General features: G+C 64.4%; 1 protein-coding gene across 6 annotated transcripts; it reads right to left on the reverse strand.

Moving 5' to 3' along the window:
- Nucleotides 1-750: 750 nt before the first annotated feature.
- Nucleotides 751-18,569, reverse strand: PEAR1 (platelet endothelial aggregation receptor 1). Of its 6 annotated transcripts, none has more exons than XM_042976100.1 (27): nucleotides 18,494-18,559; nucleotides 13,115-13,331; nucleotides 12,241-12,495; nucleotides 11,425-11,555; nucleotides 10,340-10,598; nucleotides 9,945-10,090; nucleotides 9,666-9,770; nucleotides 9,291-9,391; nucleotides 8,570-8,662; nucleotides 8,088-8,331; nucleotides 7,321-7,444; nucleotides 7,011-7,147; nucleotides 6,726-6,938; nucleotides 6,287-6,461; nucleotides 6,085-6,205; nucleotides 5,189-5,352; nucleotides 4,990-5,092; nucleotides 4,711-4,857; nucleotides 4,380-4,505; nucleotides 3,378-3,506; nucleotides 3,150-3,278; nucleotides 2,785-2,997; nucleotides 2,476-2,564; nucleotides 2,231-2,366; nucleotides 1,987-2,055; nucleotides 1,650-1,883; nucleotides 751-1,185 (listed from the first exon to the last, which is right to left on the reverse strand). In XM_042976100.1, the coding sequence occupies exons 6-27, from the start codon at nucleotides 10,043-10,045 to the stop codon at nucleotides 1,034-1,036; spliced, it is 3,105 nt and encodes a 1,034-aa protein (XP_042832034.1). In that variant the 5' UTR covers nucleotides 10,046-10,090; nucleotides 10,340-10,598; nucleotides 11,425-11,555; nucleotides 12,241-12,495; nucleotides 13,115-13,331; nucleotides 18,494-18,559; the 3' UTR covers nucleotides 751-1,033. The 6 variants fall into 6 exon arrangements, with proteins under 6 accessions (XP_042832034.1, XP_042832036.1, XP_042832037.1 ...); XM_042976102.1 differs by lacking the exon at nucleotides 18,494-18,559 and adding an exon at nucleotides 14,590-16,830; XM_042976103.1 differs by lacking the exons at nucleotides 12,241-12,495; nucleotides 18,494-18,559 and adding an exon at nucleotides 14,590-16,830.
- Between the last annotated feature and the right edge of the window lie 4,245 nt (nucleotides 18,570-22,814).

Consider the following 22,814-nt stretch of genomic DNA (forward strand, 5'->3'; position numbering starts at 1 on the left):
GCCAAGGGGAACTGATGTTGAGCATATTACGTGATCCCTGCCTCCAGGGAGCCTACGGGGGGGGGGGGGGGAGGCAGAGACTAATCAAATGATCCCACAAACACCACATTACAGGGAGGACTGGTACCCTGAGGACCTTCTGCAGGTATCCGGTGGATGAACACAGCTGGAATCAGTGCTACACAACAGAGGGGAGCAAGAGAGGCGCTTCCCTGAGGACCGGATGTGAGGGACAAGTAGCAGCTAACAGGTGAGCGGAAGACAAGAGCACCGGATGTGCCAAGTCCCCGGGGTAGGAAGAAGTGTGGCTGGTAGGTGGATCTAGAGCCCAGGGTGACTAGAACGGAGTGACAGTGAATACAGTTCAAGGTGAGGCTGAAGACAGGCCAGGCCAGCAGAGCCCCTAAGGCCTGTGACAGTTCTGAGTCTGCCCCAAGAGCCATGGGGCACCCACGAAGACGTCCACACACAGGTAACTAGCCACTGTCTATTCTGAGCAGCCGGTTGGAACAGGTGCCAGTGTGCAAGGAGGCCAGTTAGGCTGTTGCTGGAGTTCGCTGAGTTTGGGCTGCCCCTCGACTGCACAGTGTGTGCCCCAGACAGGGTGTGTGCCTGGAGGCCCTCTGAACACACACACACACACACACACACACGCACACACACACACACACACACACACAGCCTGGGAGTGCGCAGAAAAGGAGCCCAATATACATTTTTTACATTAATCTGAAATCAGAGTTTTCCAGCAACATTCAACCCACCAGTTTATGTACAAAGGCCTTGGGGCCCTGGGGAGCAGCAGGTTGCGAAACGTACAAAACGGAAGGCAGGCCTCCTGCTGACCGGTGTCTCCCACGATGGAACCCGGGATCCAGGCCCCGGTGTCCCGGACATTTGCTTCCTCTGTCAGGCGTGTTCACGTTCACGGCCTGCCGGTCCTCTCCCCGCTCCTGGCAGGGTACAGCAGGCTCTGCCCCCAGCCCTGGGCCGCGAAGGACAGGTTCTGGCCTCTGCGCACCACCCCGACCCCTCAGCGGTCCTGGCGCCGAACTGGGGGTGACGGGGGATGCCGTACTGGGGGCAAGTCATAGTGTCCAGGGATGTGGCTGTTCTTTGGGGAGTCGTAGTGGCCAGGGGGCAGGCCCGGAGGCAGTGGGGGCTGGCAGCCCACAGAGTCTCCATCTGGGGACAGAGAAGGGACAGGGCGGGAGGTGGCTCCTCCCTCCTCACCCCTCGCCTCCCCTCCCCAGCCCCTCCTGCCCACAGACAGACGACGGACGGTGCCACTCTGTGTATCTTCTCAGCTGCCATCGGGGGGAGGCCACCTTGACCTGCCCACCTCATAGGTTATGAGGACACTTTGTCCCCAGCCTTGTTCCCCTCTTTTCTGGGTACAAATGCCACAAGTCAGGTGCTGTCGGACCATTTCAAATCCTCAGCCCTGGGAGGCAGGCCACCACTCCCAGGCCCTCGGAGGCAACGTGACTTCCCAGACGTGATGCCTGTGCGAGCCCAGTCTGACCCCGAAGTCCACGCTCTTGGTGCTGCACCAGGCCCACTCTGTGCTCTCTCCCCCCGACCCTTCTTTCTCCCTCCCTTGTCCTGCTTCCCTGTAGCCCCTGCCCCAGCGGAGAAGGGGGACTCACCATAGGTCAGAGGGCTGGGCCGTTCATAGGTGCCACTGTCTCTCTGTGGCTGGGGGTGTCGCCGCCTCTGGCCGTCTCGGAGTGGAGGGGGATGCCTGGGGGGAGACCCTGAGGGGGGGCCTTTCATCTCCACATAGCTGCTCTCCCGGAGGCCCCCGAGGAGGCTGGGCAGGTCCCGGATGGTGGCGTAGGGGTTTTCGCTGCTCAGGGAAGCCACGCTGGCCCCCAGCCCCTCTTCGGAGATGGGCCCCAAGGAGAGGGGAAAGGAGTCAGGCTCTGTGGGCGCACTGGCGCCCAAACCCCAGCTCGGCCTCCTGCCTCACCCCTGCACCCGTACCTTTACCAGAGAACGGGCCTGGGCCATCGCTGCTACGGTAGCTGTGGCTGTAGCTCAGGCGGCCGCTACCTGTGCAGGGGGAGAGGGAGGCAATGAGCAGTCAGACCCCGCGCTCCTCCCCAGGCTCCCACCTGCCCCGGAACCAGAGCCCAGGACCCTTCTGCGGACACACAGGCTCTGAGGGAGCGGGGTGCTGGGCCACACAAGCCCCCCTCTCCAGGCGCCTTGGCCTCCAGGCTCCTACCCCTGTCCAGAGGCCCTGCAGGGGGCTCCCGGCGGTGCTTCCAGTCCGCAGGCAGGGTGCTGTGGTTATCCTGCCCGTGGGCCCCCCCTGGCCGCTCAGGGACCTGCAGGCTGCCGAAGAGCTGACTGCCCGGAAGCTGATGGGGAGGGGCGGAAGGGGGAGAGAACACACAAGGATGGAGCTTTCCAGAGAAGTAGGTGTGCATCCCCCCCCAACCGCGGTGCCTTCCCTCCCCCAGCACTGACCTTGTTCGGGGGCGGGGGTTTCGGTGAGCACTGTGACAGGGTGTGGTAGCTGGGGTTGGAGTAGTAGTGGCTGTAGCTGGGAGGGACATCTGCGCGAACAGACGGGGCGCGTCGTGACCTGGCGGGTCAGCGAGAGGCCCGGGCCCGAGACAGTTGTTCTGTCCCGGCAGATCTGACCTCTCTTCTCCCCTCCAGCTCCCCGCTTCGCCTCTTCCGGGTCCAGGGAGGGACACGGGAGCCCCGCACCCCATCCGCCCGGAGCCCACACGCCAGCCCCGCGTCGTGTCCCCCGCCCCCGGGCCAGCTCACCTGGCATGACGTACTCAGAGCCATCCAGCCGCCCGCTGCTGTAGGCCACGGCCAGGTGTTGGTGTGCCTTGCCTTTTTGCCAATGGCGGTAGCCGACGAACAGTGCCAGCAGGGCCACCACCAGGGACCCCAGCACCGCGATGCCAATCACTGCCCCCAGCGAGTTATAGGCCACCGGAGAGGCAGGCATCATGGTGAAGGGCTCCTGGCTTCCTAGGGGGATGGGGTGGCCGCTCAGCACAGTGTTGGCTCTGCCCGTGAGCTTGGGGTGCCTGCACAGGACAGGCCCCGGGAGGGGGGCAGGGCCCATGAGGGGACCGGGTCCTGGTGCCCTGGGGACCATCGGGGCCAACAGGAGAACTCACCAATCCTGCAGGGGGCGCCGCTGTGCCCCGGGGGACACACACAGGCTCCCGTCTCCGGGTGGCACCTCTCTCCAGGACCACACTGGCAGGACTGGGAGCAGTTGGCACCGAACATCCCCGGAGAGCAGCCTGCGGGACAGGCAAGGAGGCAGTGGGGTTGAGGGACCCAGATCTGCAGTGTCGGCCTTGGGCTTGGGGGCGGGGCGGGAGTTTCCCTTCTCTGGGTACCTTCTAAGCAGAGGTATCCAGTCCAGCCTGGGGGACAGAAACAGCTCCCATCCTGGGGGTGGCAGGCCCCCCCCTGGCGGCACTGGCAGGGCTGGGCGCAGTTGGCTCCCCAGTGTCCTAGAGGGCACGCTGCAGGAGACAAGGTGGCTGTCCGGTGGGGCAGGGCCACCCCCGTCTGGATGAACTCTCAGCCCCCAGCTCCCTGAAATCTTCTCAGCCTTGGTCTCCCGGGGACACCAAGTTTTTGAACCACAGCCGCACACCGATGAGTCACACATGCTTATCACGGGCCCAACTGCCTACTGGAACCTGCACTTGGCTATCTAGCAGCCATTTCAGACTCGCGGGGCCAGGGCCAGACAACCAAAGGCTTTCAAACTACCCTGCATTGCTTAGCTCTGGTTTCTTTTTTACGTCTTTATCATAAGAGAGAAGTAGACCCTTTGAGGCATAACTTCTGTGTGTGCGACGCTAGCAGATAATCTAATGGCAGCCGGGACCGCATCCTATGGGAAACTCTTCCCCTAGATATGCCCCTCGCCCACCGCCACGCCTGCACCCAGCCTTTCTTGTGGCCACAGCCCCTCATTTCCCGTTTCCAACACTTGCTGTCTGTGGTTTGGGGGACTAACCTTTTCCGTGATGTTCTTTATATATTTATGGGGGGAGGAAGCCACATACAAATAAATATAAATTGAAAAGCGCAGAGGGGATAAAAGCACGTGCCCAAAACCAAGCTTGGGGTCCCCCCCCACCCCGCGCCTGGTCGAGTAATGCCCTTCCCAGGCGTCGGTGCAGAAGGGTGGGTGTTCCCTGAGCACGTGGAACAGGAGCCTGCGTGTAGGGGACACCCGCTATGGATCTGTTTGCGTTGTTTACATAAGTTACCGAATCCAAGTGGGTGCAGAGGCTTTTACGCCCGCAGCAGGGGAACAGGAGCCTCTGGCCCTCAGCCCGCCTCTCAGCACACACACGCACTCCCCCACACAGGCCAGCACGTACGCTGGGAGCAGTCGGGGCCCGTCCAGCCAGCCAGACAGTAGCAGGTCCCATTCGAGGGATGGCAGGAGGAGTGGTTACCACACTTGCAGGGCACACAGCGTTTGCCATAGCGGCCAGGCTGGCAGGCTGCGGGAGAGAGAGTGGCGGTGACTGGGGGGCAGGGGAGAACCCTCAGCCAGCCCTCGACCCACTCTCTCCCTCCCTCCCTCCCACTGGAGCGGGGTAGTGGGGGCGGGGCTTCCGGCATCCGATGTTGCACCGCCCCCTACTGCCGTAAGCACCGCCCAAGTGCTTACAGGCCCCAGGTGGGGGAAGGAAGGGGGGGCCTCACATCTCTGGCAGGAGGGGCCTCGGAACCCAGGCGCACACACGCAATTGCCGTTCTCGGGGATGCAGGTGCCCCCATTCTTGCAAGAGCAGGTGTTACTGCAGTTTGCCCCCCAGAAGCCTTCGGGGCAGGGCAGGTGGCAGCGGGTGCCTGTGGGAGAGAAGGGTAGATGAGCCCAGCCTGGGCCCCCGGTGTCCACAGGGGCTCTTCTGGACACACTTACTTAGGACGCATCCCCCAACTCCGCTGTGGGCCTGGGGCCTGGACACCTAGAATGCTCACCTGTCCAGCCAGCCTGGCACCGGCAGCGTCCGTGAACAGGGTCACAGCCGTCAGCATGGTCACAGTCACAGCGACTGGCACAGCCTTCACCGAACTGTCCCTTCTTGGAGAGGGGGTGGGGTGGGGGCAGGCCAGTCAGCTGGCAGGGAGGAGGCTGCGACCCGCCATTCCCTGGACAGACAGGCTGTTGAGTGCTTACCGGGCACGGGAGCTGGCAGTGGGCCCCCTGCCACCCAGGGGTGCAGGTACAGGCCCCGGTCTGGGGGCTGCAGGCTGCCTCATGGGCGCACTGGCAGCTGGCGTTGCAACCGAAGCCCCAGGTTCCAGGTAAGCAGGGCACAGAGCAGTTACCAGGCTGCCAACCTGGAAGAAGGGCCCTGCAGGTAGGCCTAGGGCTCCAGCCCTCCCGGGGTAGCACACACCAGGCCTCAGCCGTGCCAGGCTCTGGGCTCCGAGCCGGGGGTGGGCTGGGGGAACCGGCGTATACACTGGTAGAAGCTGAACAGAGGCAGAGCGGCCGCTGGCGGCGAGCCACCCCCTTCTGGGGCCTGCCTCTGCTGCAGAATGAGGGGAGCTGGCAGCGACCCAAGTGCTTACAGGTCCCACCAGGTAACTAAATGAGTTACACAGATCACGCGGCAGACTTCGGGGAGGGCAGGCGACTGCAGACCGGAGGTTGGTTAAACATAACAGAGAACCGCCCAAATAAAACACATCCGTGTTAGAATCCAGCCTAGAAGTGGCCAACGGGCCACCCGGGTAGGTCTCAGAAGTCCCTCCTGGCCCTGCCATCGCGCGGTTCTAGATGACAGAGGGTGAGGAATGCTCGCCGAGAGGGGCCTTCTGGCCTGGGCCTTTAAGCGCAAGCAGGATTTTTGTGGTTGAAGAAAAGCAAAGTGGATATTCCAGGAAGGAAGTAGGCTGGCTACTTTCCCACCGTCCAGCTGCGGCTACCCAGGGGCGCCGCCCTCACCCTGCAGCCTCGCGCCTTCCCCGGGCCCGCCCCCGCCCCGGGCCCGCCCCTGCGCTGGGCCCGCCTTCTCTCCCGTGGGCCCGCCCCCACGTCGCCCCTCCCCGGACACCCCACGCCCTCACCCTCCTTGCAGACGCAGGCGCCGTCGATGGGCGAGCAAGCCAGGGCGTTGTGGCAGGAGCAGCGCGCGGAGCAGTCGACTCCGTAAGTGTCAGGCGGGCAGAGGCTGGCGCAGTGCGGGCCCTGAAAGCGGGGCCGGACTGTGAGCGAGCGGCCCGGCTCCGCCGCCCCGCGCCCCCGGGGCCCCGCCGGGCCGCGCCTCACCGTGTAGCCGGGCGCGCAGCGGCACCGGCCGCTGTCGGGCTGGCACACGCCGCCGTGCAGGCAGAGGCAGTGCTCCTGGCAGCCGGGCCCGTGCGTGTCCTGCGGGCAGCTCTCGTTGCAGTGCAGGCCGGCCCAGCCCGGCAGGCACGCGCACTCCCCGCTCATCGGGTGGCAGCTGCGGCGGGAGGGGCGGGAGGGGGAGGCGCCGTCAGAGCTGCGGGGTCCGCGCCCGGCCCCCCACCCCCGACTGCACCCCGCCCCCCCGGCCCCTCCGCGCAGCGCGCGCGGGGCTTCGCGGAACCGGGGGCGGGGGGCGTTCCGAGCGCGCCCCCGCCCCCGTCCCCGAGGCCCCTCCCTCTGCCTTCTGCGACATCGGTCCCGCCCTGGGGCATGGCCCGCCCCAGCCTCGGCACCCGTGAGCGCGGGCCCCGCGGCGCACCTGAGGCTGTGCTCGGGGTCGCAGGTGCACGGCTCCTGGCAGCTGAGGCCGTAGCGGCCGTCGGGGCAGAGGCGCTCGGTGCAGCGGTCCCCGGTGAAGCCGTGTTCGCACAGACACGCGCCGTTGGCCGGGAAGCAGCGGGCGCCGGGCGCGCAGTCGCACGTCTCCGCACAGTCCTGCCCGAAGCGGCCCACGGGGCACTCCTCACGGCACCTGGGCGCCGGCCGAGTGAGCCCCGGCGGCGCCCACCCCCGCCCAGCCCCCGCCCTCGCCGAAGCCACTCACCGATCCCCCGTGTAGCCCGGAGCGCAGCGACACTGCCCAGTGAAGCGGTCGCAGAGGCCACCATTGTGACAGCGACACTCTTGGGAGCAGTTGGGTCCGTGGAAGCCCTCGAGGCAGGGCAGGGAGCAGATGATGCCCTGGAGAGGCAGAAGGTGGACAGAGCCCTGGGTGCCCGCCACTCCCCCTGGGCACAGGGCCCCTTCATACCCCCCCCTTCAAACCTCCGCAGGGTCCCCAGAGCCCACCCCCTTCCCAGGCATCCTCCTCCCAGTCCTGCCCAGAACCACCCCACACCCCCGCCCCACCCTACCATCCACCCATGTGGGCAGCTGCAGGAGCCCTGGGAGGCCTGGAAGACGCCCCCGTTGTGGCAAGGATAGGTGCTGGGGCAGAAGAAGCCGACAGTGCCCCGGACACAGGGTATCTCACAGCTGCTGGGTAAAGCGGTCGAGGTCAGTGTGCACACAAGCAGCCCGCGCCCCGGCTGGGCCTCCCAGGGCTGGCCGCCTGCACGCCTCTCCCGGGGCAAGTCCTGAACTCCCGGCTCTGGTCCCTGCTGGGGACTGCAGGAGTCAGAAAGCAAAGGTTTCCAGGGGGAGAGAAGTGGTGGGGACAGCCAGCACCGCCAGATGGGAAGGGGAACAGCCTGTGCACTCCCCCCACCCCCCAGCACCTCTGCTCCCGGCCCCCCCGGACGGCTCCCCTCCCAGCTCCTCTGTGAGCCCGGACCCTTCTTGACCTCCGCCTGGTGCACATCCCCCCACTCTGCCTCCACCTCCTTGCGACAGGCCGACAGGCCGCCTGGGACCCTGTGTCAGCCCCACCTCACAACATGTTCGCACACACACAGGCTCGGGCTGTCTTCACAGCAAGCCTCCCGGGTGGAGGACACTGTTCCCGCTCCACAGACAGGCACAAGACCTTGAGGGGTCGATCTGCTCAAGGTCGCTCAGCTAGCAGGCGGCAGAGCTGGGCCGAGGACCTTGGCCTCTGCATCCCGTCCCGTTTGGGAGCCTGAGTCCCCTCGGATCCCTGTGTATGCTCGAGGGGCCCTGTGGCTGCGACCCCATGATGCACCTGGCCCCAGTCCTCTCTGGGGGGCAGAAGCAGGCTCCGGTCTGGGGGTCACAGGGTGCTCCGTGGCACAGGCAGTGGAACTGGCAGGCGGGACCATAGTGGCCCGGGGAGCAGGGCTCCAGGCAGCGTGGGGGCTGCAGGCCGGGGGGGCAGGAGCACGCTCCACTCTTGGGGTCACAGGAGCTGCCGTTGCCACAGTGACAGGGCTTGTCACACTGCAGCCCCCACACTCCTGGGGCACACCCTGGGGGGAGGGGAGGGTAGAAGGGAGTCACCAGGGGTCTCACCCCTCCCTAGCCTCCACTCAGCCCTGGGCTCTGTCCCCCAGCCCCCCACACCCGTGCCCTGTAGCACCCCCCCTCCCGAAAGGGCCGTGGCGGCTATGGGGCTCCTGTGGGTGACTGTCCCGGGGCGTGAGCACCCGTGGGCGGTAAGGAGGGCGCCGCCCAGGGTCCTGAGACCTGCGGTCACCGGCTACTCACCACTGGAACAGTCGTCACCCCTCCAGTTCTGCACACACTGGCACTGATTGGGTGCCACACAGCGGCCATGGACGCACTCCTGGTCACAGAGCGCTGGGGCAGAGACGCAGGGAGGGAGTTGTGCTTCCCCTGCCCCCACCCGCCCATCCTCCTCTTGCGGGGGCGTTGCTGGGTGACACTCCTCCCTCCCATCCTTTTCTGCCCCGGGGTGGCCGGGGGGGGGGGGGCGCAGGCTGACTCTCCCCAGAAGCACTAGCATTTTTCTGCCTCTGAGACGCAGAAGACAGGGGGCCAGGACTCGACAGAGGCTCAGAACTCAAGGCTCCCCAGCCCCTCTCTGTCACATTCTCCAAGCACCTTGCTGGGAAAAGGGACAGGGGCTCCTCAGGTAGGGACCAGACATGGATGCTGTGCAGAGGGGGTGGGCTGGGTGGGGGTTAGGCAGGACTGGGGGGGGGACAGGAGTTTGGGGGTGCAGGAGAGACTGGGCAGTGACAAGTCACAGACAGACGGCAACAGACAGGGATGAGAAGAGATAGCGATGGACCCAGACCCACAGTGACAGAGAGACAGAGAGAGGCTGCCCCAGGGCTCAGAGAGAAGGGGCGGGAGACACACGGGGTCAGCTGGAGACACAAGCAGCAAGTGGCGGCTGCCGTCCCGGGGACACACCCGGGGCGGCAGGGGGGGACGAGGCCCCCCACGGCCCCCCAGGACTCACGGACACAGATCCCGCTGCTCTCATAGAAGCCCCGGCAGCACTGGAGTCGCTTCCGGTGGTCCGTCTTCACCACCTGGCGGTACACCGTCCTGTAGACAACCCTAGCGAGACCGCGAGGCGGCCCTCAGCCCCCCTGCTGCGGCCGGGCTGTCCCCCGCCCCGCCCCCGCCCACCACGTGGCACGGGGGCGCCAGGGGCACCGCCCGCTCGCGGCTCTGGGCCGGGGGAGCACAGAAGGAGCGTTCCCCCCAGGCCCCCCACCCGGCCCCGCGGCGCACCCCACGCCAGCCTCCCCAAGCCACGCCTTGAGTGCCTCTGCCTCCGAGTCTCCGAGGAGAGAATGAGGGTGTGCGGGGCGGGGGGGGGGGCACTCACGTGGGCCGGGGGCAGGTGTGGGGGCTCTCCCAGGGCCGGTCGCAGGGCTCCGAGGGGAGCAGGCTGAAGGGGCGGGAGTGAGACTCCTTGGTGGTGGTGGTGAAGCTGCAGGACAGGGGGAGGAGGGGGGGGGTGGTTAAGGACAGGACGGGGTCAGAGCCGGAGTCAGGGGGGCCTGGAGGAGCAGAGAGCAGAACCAGGAGGGAGGGGAGGGCTGCAGAGGGGCAGGGAGGCTGGGAAGGAGAGGAGGAGGAGACCCGGGGAGCAGGCACCCCTCACCTTTCCCAGAAGCTGCAGGTGTTGGGGTCACTGGGGTTGAGGGCTCCAGCCAGCCGCAGGCCCAGGCCCAGGAGAAGGAGGGCACGCAGAGCTGGTGGCATCGCAGAGGCCAGGTGCAGAGCGGGGGACCGGCGCAGAGCCACAGCCTGGAGAACCAAGTGTCTGCAGAGGCGGCTGCCTCTTGTCCCCCTGCCTTCTCTTCTCTTCTCGTCCAGACCGTGCCCCCCCCCCCGCCCCACCCTCCCAGCACCCTTCACTCACACACCACCAGCCAGTGGCTCTTCCCGGGGACGGGGATCCTGCCTGGTATCTCTGAGCCCCAGCCCAGGGCACTTTGACATTGGTACCAAGGTGAGAGACCGGGGCCAGCGGGGAAGTTAAGGGGGGAGGCCCACCTGGGCTCAGCTGGAGGCAGGACTTTCCAACAGCCAAGGTTCCGGAAGGGAGTCGGCCGCCTCAAGTGGGGGGCTTCCCGGCCCGCATGTGTGCAGGTGGAGAGCGGCCGCAGGAGGCGCGGGGCTGGGGCGGGACCGGGTGGCGCTGAAGGAGGCCCCTCCTGACCACGGGTGTGCAGGCACCTGTTCGCCCGGGCTCGCGGGAGCCAACTGTGCGCGTCTCTGCCCGGCTCCCCACTCACAGAGGACACATCAGGAGCTAGAAATCAGGCTCGGGGAATTACTTCCATGGGGGACATGGGCCAACACCACAGACCAGGGGCAGCCTCATCGGCACCCGCCAGAGGCACCTGTTAAACCCTGGCCAGGGCACCTCCGTACCCAGCTCCGGGGACTACTGCCCGAGGACGTCCCCAACCTGGCCTCGGACAGAAGAAGCCCCCACCTCCCTCTGGCCACCCCATCGGCCATCTGGAAACAGCTCCTCTCCGCCCCCTCCAACCCGGCCTCGCCCAGTGGGTGGGAAGCAGGTCAGGACCTCAGCAGGGTCTGTTCTGGCTCCTGAGCTCAGGAGGGGCTGAGCTCCTGAGCGGCCGCCCCCGCAGCCGGTTTCAGATTCTGGGTTCAGTGTTCCTACAACTTGTCCTGGCTCCTTGCTCTCTGCCTCCCCGAGGCGCCCACATCTGCTTATAATTTTCCCCGAGAAGAGAGAAAGGCCATGGTTGCTGGCCCCTGGCCCCCCTGAGTATCTCTGGAATGCCTGCTGCCTGGCCCCACCCCATGCCCCCCACCCACACGCTCCCAGGGTCCCCGGGGCGGCAGCGCTCCAGCCCTCCAGGTCTGAGTGAGAGAGGTGCTCCCTGACTTAACCCCATGCTGCCCTCTGCTTCGGCCCCAAAATGCCTCCCGCTGTGTCTTCCCCCCCCCCCCGCCCCGCCCCGCCCCCCCATACCGCCTGCTGGCCCACGGGCTTTCCTCCCTTTGGTCCTCTGGCTGGTGGCCCTGTCGCCGCTCCCCCGGGGCACGTGTCCACCCCTAGCCTTCTCTGTGCTCCCCCAACCATCCTCGGTCCTCCAGTAACTCACCAGGCCTCTATGGCCTCCTGCAGCCTGAGCAGCTCAGCTGAGCCAAGGGGCAGGGCGGCTAGGCCCTGGGCCCAGGGGCCTGGGGGGGCCAGGGAGCGTCCTGGGGGATCCCAGCGCTCAGGATATGGAGCCTGAAAACAGGAAGTAGAGCCTGGCTAGAATGTGTGATGTGGGGGAGGAGAGCAGGGTCGCGGGCTCCCCCTCCCGACACCCTGAATTCGGAAGGTGGGGTGCAGGGGGCAGGGCCAGAAGCCTCTTTCTGTTAGGTTGTCTCTGAGCTGAGCACCGTGGTCCCCCGCTGAAGGGCTTCAGAGGAAACAGCCTGCCCTCAGGGAGCCTGGCCAGTCGGAAGTGTCCTTCAGACGGGGTCACCGGTCTGTCCCAGGGCACCCCCCACATCGTCCCTTCTCCCGCCACCCCCAAACTATCCCCTCCACCCTGCCCTGCACCGGCCACCTTCCCAGGTGTGGGGCCCACCTCCAGGCCCATCCCTGTCAGCACCCAGCTGACCCCTCCCTGCCTGGCCCTCCCTTGGCAGGGCCCCGAGCCCTCACACATCCCCCCTCTCCACCCCAAGGTCTTCTCCACGCTGCCCTCTCCCTGGACCCTCGCTGTCCTCACTGGGGCTCAGTCTGAATGGATTCAGGTCACCACCCTGGCCCCTGGGTGAGCCTCACATCCAGCCCCACAGGGACCCCCTCTCCTGGATCCGTCGCCAGAGCTCAAGGCTGCAGTGGGACCTACCCCGTGGAGACAGGTCAGAGCCCTGTGGACAGTCACTGCCTCCCAGACCAACTTCTAGAGGAAATGGTTCACCTGAGGCCTTCAGGAGGTGGGCAGGGGGGGCGTGAGGAGAGCTGGGCCCTGACAACCAGAGATTAGCTGGCTGCAGGGGTGGGGGAGATTGTTTTCCCAGAGGGCCTCGGTTCCCGGAATGCAGAGGAGGCCCCAGCTGGTCAGCAGTGGGACTGGAGCCCGGGTGGGGTCCACCACCAGTGGGTGGTCCGCAGGGAGGGAGGGTGGGGGATCCCGGCAGGGAGGAGAAGCCGTTGGCCTGAGGGACCTCAGCCCCTGAGGAGGGAAGGAACACAGGCCTGACCAGGAGTCCAGAGCCCCAGCCTGGTCCCCCAGCTTGTTTCCATCCGAGACTTTGTCCCCAAGGGGCTGGGGAAATTGAGGCCCTGGCCTGTCCTTCCCTAACACCCCCGGGCCCACCAGCATCGGGGCCCATGTGCCTGCACACACTCCCCTCCGGGGGGTTTGAACCAGGCAGCTCTGAGTCCCGTCCGGCCCCGTCCTGCCCCGGGGCCCACACTGCGGTCGCTGAGGGCGCCCCATTCCCCCTCCCTGTAGGCCCCCACCTGCCCTCACAAGAAGGCATCATCTACTGCGTGGAGAAAGGCAGGGAGCTGCGTATGAAATCCACGGTGGTGGGTGCAGTGCCCCCTCTACAGGTGAGGACACAGGGCGGGTAAGTCCCCCACCCGGGGCCACACAGCCAGCAGGAGCAGAGACCCAGAGTGGGCAGCCTCCCCACCCCAACCACGCTTCCCATCAACCCGGCCCACCCGGGAATCCCAGGGGCTTTGCATCTCTGTGTAACAGCCTCAGTTATGCAGAGGGGGAGCCGGGAGGGGGCGGGGGGGGGGGTGGGTGGGAGGCGGAGCGGGGAGCTGCCACAAGGACAGACCAGAGGCGTGGGAACCGGGATGCGTTCGCAGTCAGTCTTCTCTCCTCCACCTCGAGATGCAAGGCAGCTGGGCCCCCGGCCAGGCCCCGGCCCCCAGCCCCCAGCCGCAGCCGGTTCCCTCTGGTGGGGAGCCCTGCCCTCCTGGTGCCCCGGCCCCCTTAGCAGGAGGGAAATGACTCTGGGTCCGAGCTCCCGGTGGGCAGGAGGGGATCCGTTTCTGTAGGAGGCAGAGAGCAAGAGGGCTTCCTCAGAGCTCTTCTCCAGGAGGTGGGGCAGCGAAGGACGCCCTCTGAGCTGGGCATGAACGCCAGCTCTCAGTTCCCTGGTCTGTAAAATGGGGATGATAGCACTTCCCTTTGTAGGGCTGTCCCCAGGATTAATACAGGAGTTACGTTCACCGTCACCAGGATGGCGGCCGGGGTCCCGGGTCTCCTGAGCCCATCCCCGTCCCCACTGCCCTTGGCGCCCTTGGCCCTTTGAGCATTAATTCCAAGAAAAGCTGTTTCTTGTTTTCCGTTTGTTTTTTTTTTCTGAAGAACCCCCAGGATGATCCGGGAATGGGGCCTTAGCTGCTGGCACAGAGAAGGGAAGTGGGGGTGGGGAGGGGCCAGACCCCCCACAAAACCTGATCCCTCAGAACCACGGGCTGCCCGCCAGGTATGTCTTGAAGCCAAAGGCGGCTGATGAGTTGGACCGCCTGGGTTCTGCTTCCCCCCAGCCCCCAGCCTGAGCACCACCTCCAGCGCCTCGCTGGGTCCCAGCGGCCCCTCCTCTCCTCTCCATCTCTCTGTCCTCCCTCTCATCTTGGAATCCAAAGGTTCTAGGGCTTACAAGTTGTCACTTTCGAGCACATCGCTCGAGCCCCGTGGGCCTCCAGCCTCCATTTCCCCATCTGTAAAATGGGAGAATAACCCCCACATCTCACAGGGTGCAGTGAGGGCTGGGACTGCTAGTTCCCGTGACCACCCCGGAACAGAGCCTCAGACCAGAAGCAGCTCAGAGGACCTGTGCTGGTGCAGAAACAGAATCCCCCACGTTCTAGGCTCTCTGCCTCTTTTCGTTTCTGTCTTGTTCCTCATCAAAAACTCTTTGCTTTCTGCCTTTTTTTTTTTTCCTTCCTCCATCAGTTTCTTGGTCTGTGTCTTTCTGTCTCTCTCCTTCCTTTCCTATGTCAAGGCCGTCAGGTACAGCACAGTCGTGCAGTGTGTTCACTGCACTAGGGAATGCATCCTCAGGTGTGGCGCGGGAGGCGAACTCCGGCCGCACTCGGCTCACGAGGCCGAGTGTCTTAGCTTGTGCCCGGGGCTGCCTTGCCCTGTGTCTCCCTTGTCTGTCTGTCTCCTTCCCCGTCTCTCTCTCTCTGTTCCATTTCCAAATCTGTCTTTGCCATGGAGACAGGGTCACTTAGTCCTCCCCACTCGGCAGCTAGACCCCACTCGGAAGAGTCCTCCCTCCCTCTCCACGCAGGGACGCACCCTGACCCAGCTCCAGCAGCCTGGGCCGCTCTCTCCACGTCCGCGCACGTGCACACCCCTGCACACGCGAGCGCCCAGCCCCTCCCGCACCCAGCCAGGCCTTTTGCAGCCAGGAATGTCTGCCGGATGGAGGGACAGGAAGCCTGTGTGTGAGCCAGAGGCTGGGCGGGAAGGGGGCAGGGGTGAGGGGCCGGGCTGGTGTTCTCTGTGGCTCAGGAAACAAAAGCTAGAGGGTCCTCAGCCCGACCTGTTTACTCATCAGGAAATAGGGAAACTGCAGGGATTCTGAATCACCAAGCACGCATCGCGTGCCTGCCGGAGGCCGGCGCCAGTGCGGTCCGGGCCCCTGCCACCACCCGTGGGTGCCGGCGGCCACGCTCTGCAGGCACAGGCAGACGTGGGGGTCTCGGGCATCAGAGGCAACAAGGGAATTAGGATCTGCTTCAAAGAACAAAGCACCGGCCCACCCGCTCACTGCCACCGCCAGACACCCTCAGAAAGCACAGCCCTGCTCCGGCCACTGCCCCTCTCCAGAGCCCTCTGTGGCTCCCACACCACACGAAAGGGCACCAGGAGCCAGGCCCACCGGGGGCCCATCCTCACAGCCTCTCCCAGGATGCCCCCTCAGTGGCTACACGCTTCATACACTCCTCCCGCCCTCGGGCCCTCCTGCAGGCCCTCAGCCCAGCCACCACAGACCCCCCTGGCCCAGAGGAGCCCTGGGCTGCTCTCGCCGGAGGCCAGCTCCACACGGACACAGACCAGCACTCCCCAGGCCCCAGCCAAGGGCTCAGCACCGTGTCCCTCCCCCGGGGGCATGTGGGACTAAGCCAGGCCATCCCAGGAGTTCGCAGACCCTGGAAACCTTCAGGTCTGACGGACCCATCAGGGATCAGCGTTGGGGCTGCGGGTCTGTGCTCTGGCTGCCCCACCAGGCTGGGGCACCCTCAGTCTTATTCCTCTGGGGCTGTTAGTGGTCAGGCTGCCCCGATGTACCCTCACAGCCCCCATGCCCCACTCCTTCTGTTCTTATGAAGGTCGGTCTTCCCCACTGGAATGGAGCTCCGTGGGGTCAGGGCGCTTTTCCGCACCTGACGGAGGGGATGGCCCGATAAAGCCCGAGCCCCCTTCTGACTCCAGCAAGCCCTGACCTGACTTTGTGGGGCTCGGGGGCTGAGGGAGAGGTGTTCAGAGGCTGCGGCTTCAACCCGGCTCACCGGCCAGAAGAACTGGTCCCCCCTTCCGGGGCCCTCGAAACCCAGGATTGGCAGGATGCCAGAAACTGGGGTCCAGAAGGAGCCTCCACCCTTACAGAGGGGAAGGCGGCTCCGGACCTGCCCTCCTGACCGCCGGCCTCTGAGTTCCTAAGGGATGAGTGCACAGTCGTGCGGGGCACTGAGTCGCCTGGAGAGCAGGGGATGTGCCCACGCGGCTGGACCCTAACCTTGTACCACGGGCCTCGGGACCCCGGGACAATGCCCCTCACTGTCCATCCGCACACCCCCTCTGAAACAGAAGGACTGGGCGCCCCCCATGCCTTACGTGGGGGTGGGGCAGAGGTGGGAGAGGGGACCCAGGAGGCCCCATGTCCCAGAGCTCCCTACACGCCATTTCTCTCTGGAGACCTCCACCTGCACGCGTGGGGGCTGTAAGAGCAATGACCAGCCCAGATTAAATGTGCGCTCTGGGCTAGGTGACCTCTCTCCATTCTCTCGGCAGTCCCAAAACGTAGGTCCTATTATGCTTCCCATTTTACAGATAAAGGAACATCCCAGAGAAGTTAAGTAACTTGCCCCCGTCACACAGCCAAGCGACGGCAGAGCAGGGGCCTGGACCAGGTCAATCAAACCCTGAAGCCTGTGCTGCCCCTTTACCGCCTCCCCCGTGATTTCTCTTTGGTCTTCTGACCCTGCTTCTCCTGTCTCCACCCGCTTTCTGCTCCTTCTCTAGGTGTGTTCTCCGTTTCCCTAAGTCTGCCCTTTCTCCCCTCCGGTTCTCGTTTGCAGAAGCCTCAGCCTTTGCCTCTGTTTCCGTATTTTTGTCTCCTCCTAGCTCTGTTTTTGTCTTTGTCTCTCCTTCCCCGTCTCCCCTTCCTCCTGCTGGCTTCTCCCTGCCCGATTGTGAGCCAGGAGTGGTGCGGACACCCTCCCCGAGCCGATGGCCAGCCCCTCCTGCCTCCAGGGAGACTCTTACTCAATGCTTCCGAGGCCACTCAGAGGAGAGGCTGGGGAGCACAGTGGTGGAGGAGCAGCCCGGCCCCAGCACCCCTCCCCCGCACCCTCCCCAGCACCCTCCCTAGCACCCCTCCCCAGCACCCTCCCCAGCACCCCTCCCCAGCACCCCTCCCCAGCACCCTCCCCAGCACCCTCCCCAGCACCCCTCCCCAGCACCCTCCCCAGTACCCTCCCCAGCACCCTCCCCCGCACCCTCCCCAGCACCCTCCCTAGCACCCCTCCCCCGCACCCTCCCCAGCACCCTCCCCAGCACCCCTCCCCAGCACCCTCCCCAGCACCCCTCCCCAGCACCCTCCCCAGCACCCTCCCCAGCACCCCTCCCCAGCACCCTCCCCAGCACCCCTCCCCAGCACCCCTCCCCAGCAGCTGCTGTGGTGGCAGCGGTAGGGAGGCAGACAGCAGCCCAGCGACCTCTATCTCTATCCAGGTTTCCGACCCATTCGATTCGTGGACTGCCTGGAGAGTCAGTTTCCTCTTCTGGGAAAGTCTGATAGGGAGCGGGGTCAGGCAGGAGTGAAGGCACCGATGCCAGTGCTGGGTTTCACCTCCCGGTGAAGAGCGGGGGACAGAGAGGCCGGCCTGGCCTCCCACCCAGCTCCCAGGTGGCCAGCCCTCGCTGCACTGGTGGGTGCGCCATAGACTTCAGGAGGCCTCAGGACTGGGAGAGGAGCAGCAGGGGACAGATGACAGGAGACAGGACTGCGGCCCCCACCCTTGGTTCACACGTGCACACGCACAGGCACTCCGTCATGCATTGGGCTGGCGTGGTGTTCAGAGAACAGCTCCCTGTGCACACCACTCCCCTGCCCAGCCCCCGCTGAGGCCAGGGGTGACAGCTGACCCCTTGCCCAATCCCGCCTGGAGAGGAGGTCTGGCTGAGCCTGGGAACCTCGGGGCCAGTACAGGCTGTTCCCATCCCTGGGGACTAGGGTCACAGCGCAGCAGCCTCGGGAGAGGCCACTCATAAAAGGTCAGGACAGGAGAGTGAGAATCCAGTTGGAGGCAGGAGACGGGGTGGGGCCGCCGGCTGGCCTCGCCGGGGGTCCCCCTGTCTGGGCCCGACCACCCCCGCCCCCTCCCCAGCCTGCCACCTCAAATCATCTGCCAGGCCAGGCTTTTCCGACGATCTAGACGCTGGAGACCTTTGGCCAACCTTCAGTGCTCAAAACCCGCAAAGCTGTGAGCCGCACACCTGGCCCTCCCCTCACCCCCCAACCTCCCCGGGGAGGCGCCAGCCCCAACAATGGCCCAGACCAGGCGCCAGCGGAGCAGGAGACATGTTTTTGTTCCTCTGAGCCTCCCAACAACCGTGGTAGGCGCCGTGTCTTATGATTCCCCGCTTAGACACGAGAAACTGAGGCACAGAGGGCCCACAGCCGGGAAGGGGCAGAGTGAACTAGAACCCCAGCAGCCTGGACTCCCAGATCTGGGGGCTCCCCTCGGCCAAGAAGAGGAGCCGGCACCCCATTCTCCGTCCAGCCCCGAGGGGGCCACGAGTTGGGGAGGGCGCCCGGCCCCACACGTCGCTCCGGGTCACTTACGTGCAGTCCCCCGGGGAGGGCGACCCCAGTGCCCTCGCCCCCTCCGCCGCCCCCACCCTCGCGCAGGGGCACCCGCAGTCCTTCCCCGGGGTAGGGGGGGTCGCGGAGCGGGCGGGGACGCGCACTCACCTGCCTCGGACCCGGGCTGTCGCCGGCCTGGGGTGGGGACCGCCGGGCGTCCAGAAGGGGCTGGCGGGCCGGCGGGGAGGCGGGGCGTGCGGCCCGCGGGGCGGGGCGGGGCAGGAAGGGGGCGGGCCCCCGGGCCCCGCGGGGCAGGAAGTGTTGAGGGGGCGCGGAGGAGGTGGGGGGAGCGGGCTAGGGAGGCTGCGGGCGCCAGGAGAGGGAGGTGCCGGGGACGAGGACGCTGCGGGGGCTGGGGGGCGCCGGCGGGGGGGGGGGGGGCGAGCTGGGGGAGGGGGCTGGGAACTCCAGGAGAGGGGCAGGCGGGCGGAGGGAGCCGGAGGGAGCGGGGTCGGGGTGGCAGCTTGGCCTGGAGCGGGCAGGGTGGGGAGGCGGGGTCCCCGGACCCGGGACCCCCGCCCTCCCCAGCTGCCGCAGCGCCCCGGCTTGCTCCGCCTCCCGCGCCCCAGCCTTCCAGCCTGCAAAGTGGGCCTGTGCGGGGGGCCAAAGAGCCCGTCTGCGGCGGGCAGCTTCCCTGGGCGGCCCGGCGACCGCGGGACCCGAGCCCGGCCGCAGCCCACTGTCCCCTCCTCCGCTTCCGCCCGAGCAACCCGGGCCGCGGCGACCCCCGGCCCAGCCGCCGCCCCAGCGCGGAGCCCGCCCGGTGCCGGGCGCCACCTGGCGGCCGCAGCGCGCACCCGCACCCCACCCTTCTTAGGGCCCCGGACCGCGGGCGTCTCTGAGCCCACACCGACCATTTTTGTGACAACTACCGTTTGCTTTCCTCGTCGCTAGCCCTTTGGGTGTACTGCGCCATCGAATCCCTAGCTCGAGGTCGGTTTCACTTACAGGATGAGACAGCTGCCCGCGCCTTAGGCTGCAGTCGTGGCGGCAGCAGGATTTGAACCGCGCTCTGGGCCCGGCCGGCTGCGCGGCATCCGGGCTAAACCACCGCCCGCCACAGAAAGAGCCCAGATAGCTCAGGGCGAGCGAGGCAGGAACACCCCTCCTCGGAGAGTTTTAAAAATCAGCTCTATTGGGGTATAGCTGACGTACAATAAAAAAAATGGACCCACTCAAAAGTGTACAGTTCGATGATGCCTTTTAAGATATTTTTTTTTTAATTATGGAGAAATCTACATAACAAAATTTACCACTTTAACCATTTCAAAGCGTACATTTCGGTGGCATAAGCTCATGCATATCGTGCAGCCACCATCCGTCTCCATAAGGTTCTCATCACTCCAAACTCAGACTCTGTCCCCAACTCCCCCCCCCCGCCCCCCCCCCGCCCCTGGTTACCGCTCTTCCACTTTCCGTGGCTGTGGATGTGACCACTCCGGGCCGTCATGTAAGTGGACCCGCACACACTGTCCTTTGGTGTCAGGCTTAGTCACTGGTGTGAGGTCGTGGTCCGATGAATTTTGACAAATGTGGTTAACCTGTGTGACCACCACTCCAATCCAAGTAGTTTTTAATTTTTACTTATTTTTAATGTTTTAATGTTTATTTTTGAGGGGGGAAGGGCAGAGAGAGAAGGAGACCCAGAATTCCAAGCGGGCTCCAGGCTCTGAGCTGTCAGCACAGAGCTGGATGCGGGGCTCGAACCCATGAACCGTGAGATCATGACCTGGGCTGAAGTGGATGCTTAACCAACTGAGTCCCCCAGGCGCCCCTCAAAATAATTTTTTTTAAGTAATCTCTACACGCAAGGTGGGGCTTGAACTCACCACCCGGAGATCGAGAGTTGCATGCTCCACCCGGCCAGGCGCCCCAATCAGAATAGTTTTTTTAAACATTTTGTCTCCCCCAAAACTTCCCGTGGACTCTTGCAGACAATGCCCCACGCCCGACCCCAGCTCTATGCCATCTCCCGTCTGATTTCTGTTACTGTGCAATTGTTTGTTCTCGAAGGTCGTGTACACGGACTCACGCCACACTGAGGCGCTTATGTCTGGCTTCCTCCACGCACCAGGAGGCTTTTCAATAGTTCGTCGCCCCTTCCCACCAAGCGGCATCGCACTGTGTGGACGTACCACGATTATCTTTATCCTCACATCCCAGTTGATGGGACCGGCTCGTTTGGTTTTCCAGTTTTGAGCTACTGCGAGTAAAGGTGCTCTGAACGCGTGTGTACAAGTCTTGTGCGAACATGTTCTCATCTATCCTTGCAGCCAGGCGCCCCGTGCCAAGCTTGCACCCCCCCCCACTTTGGGTGGGATTGTGGGGTTTCACAGTGATGAATCCTTTATGTATTCTGGTTTCAAGTCCTCTGTCAAAAATATGTCTTGAGAATATTTTCTACCCGAGAGACTCGCATCTGAGGGAGCCTAGCAAGTGCTCAATGTGACGCTCCCGGAGGTTTGCAGTGGGGAGGGGTGGGCAGGTGCTGCCCGAGGAGCGGAAGGAAGGGCCGGAGACGCGTTCGCGGGTGGGAGACCAAAAGTCTCCAGCAGGGGGCAGCAGAAACCAGCGCACGGCTCCAGGGTCCGGAGGCCCAGGACCTTCGAGTTGCAGCATGTCCGAGGCCAGAGGGGCCTCGAAAGTCTTCCGATGCAGCGCCCTCTAGGGACCAGTGGGGGGACCTGCGCTCCCCCTCCCTCACCTGTGCACGTGCTCGGCTCCCTCCACGGTCAGGTTCAGCACGACGCTGGCCCTTTCTCTGGGACCTTGTCCAACCTCTGTCTCTCCCTCCCCACTCCTGCACAAGAAAGTTAAACTTGCCTCGCCTAGACTGAGTGCTTTCAGGACTGGGGACTGGCTGAAATTGCCTTAGTGACTCAGAGCCTGGCGGGAAGTAAGGGCCCCTTAAACGTCCCAGCGGTGGTAAGCCACCCTGGGGAAGGCCCCTCCAGCCCCCTGGACCCCAGCTCGGCCTCCTGGGCCAGCCCTGTGGCTGGAAGGATGCCCCCAAGAGGGAACAGGAGGTCCAAGGTTCTTATTCGTTTTTGTTTTTCCTTTTTTTAAAAAGGATTATTTATTTATTTTGAGAGAGAGTGAGCAGAGGACCGGCAGAGAGGCGGGGGGGGGGGGGGTGGAGAGAAAGAATCCCAAGCCGGTTCCATGTTGTTGGTGCAGAGCCTGACAGGAGGCTCAATGTGCAGCTTGATCTCATAAACCCCGAGATCATGACTTGAGCAGAAATCAAGAATTGGATGCTTAACCAACTGAGCCAACCCAGGTACCCCAAACACTGACTTTTTTAAAAAGCTTACTTATTTATTTATTTATCTATTTATTTATTTAGGGACCGAGAGCCAGCGGGGGAGAGGCAGAAAGAGAGGGAAAGAGAGAATCCCAAGCCGACTCCATGCTGTCAGCGCTGAGCCAGACCGGGGGCTCGATTCCACGCACCATGAGATCATGACCTGAGCCGAAGTCAAGAGTCAGACGCTTAACCAGCTGAGCCACCCAGGGACCCTGATTTTTTTTAAGGGAGGCTCTCCACCAAATGTGGGGCTCGAACTTGGAGATCAAGGGTCGTATGCTCCACCCAGGGAGCTAGCCAGGCGCCCCAGCTCATTCAATCTTTTGTTCCACAATCACGTGTTTTGTGCCCAGGATACAGAAGAAGCGACCATGACTATGATGATGGCGGCAGCTACTTTTGTTGAAAAACACCTACTGATAACCAGGTTCTCCCCTAAGACCTTTGTATTTGATCACTTATTTGGGTAAGAAGTAAAAGTTCCTTGATCTCAAAACCTCACATGCTAGTTGAGGAAATAGTTGTTCGTTCGTTGGTGCAATACAGATCCGTTGAGCACCTGTGTGTGCAGGCACTGGGGCTATTCTGTGAACAGAATGGGGAAAGATCTAAACACGGAGGTCGAGAGGGAAGCTCGCACCCGGTAGCGGTGCCGGAAGGGAGACGATGAACAGGAAATCAGAGAAATCCGGACATTTGCCATGATAGGTGCCGTCGGACGCCAATAGAGGGAATAATGCGGGAGGGGAAGGGGGGTGCTGCGGGGGGGGGGGTGCTGGTTTGGGAAAGGAGGCCAGGGAAGGCCTCACTGGAAAGGTGACCTCCAGATGAAGTCCTGAAGGAGGGAGCAGGCCCAGGAAGAGCGAGTACAAGACCCCGAGGCCGGAGCACGGGCCACGTTCAGAGACCAGCCCGAAGCCTGCAACGAGCGGGTGTTGGCCGTGGATGAGCCAGACCCTGCGGGGGCCTTGTGGGCTGTGGGGGTTTGTTCTGCGAGAGGGGGAGCCGCAGGGGATTCTGAGCAGAGGAGGGTCATGATCCAGCTCAGGCTTTAACGGGACAGTTGTGGGCTGACGCGGCTGTAGGGAGCACGGTGAAGCAGGGGCAGTGGGACGAGGCCAC

Source organism: Panthera tigris, chromosome F3 (genome assembly GCF_018350195.1).
Source record: "Panthera tigris isolate Pti1 chromosome F3, P.tigris_Pti1_mat1.1, whole genome shotgun sequence".
In the NCBI taxonomy this organism is placed as follows: Eukaryota; Metazoa; Chordata; class Mammalia; order Carnivora; family Felidae; genus Panthera; species Panthera tigris.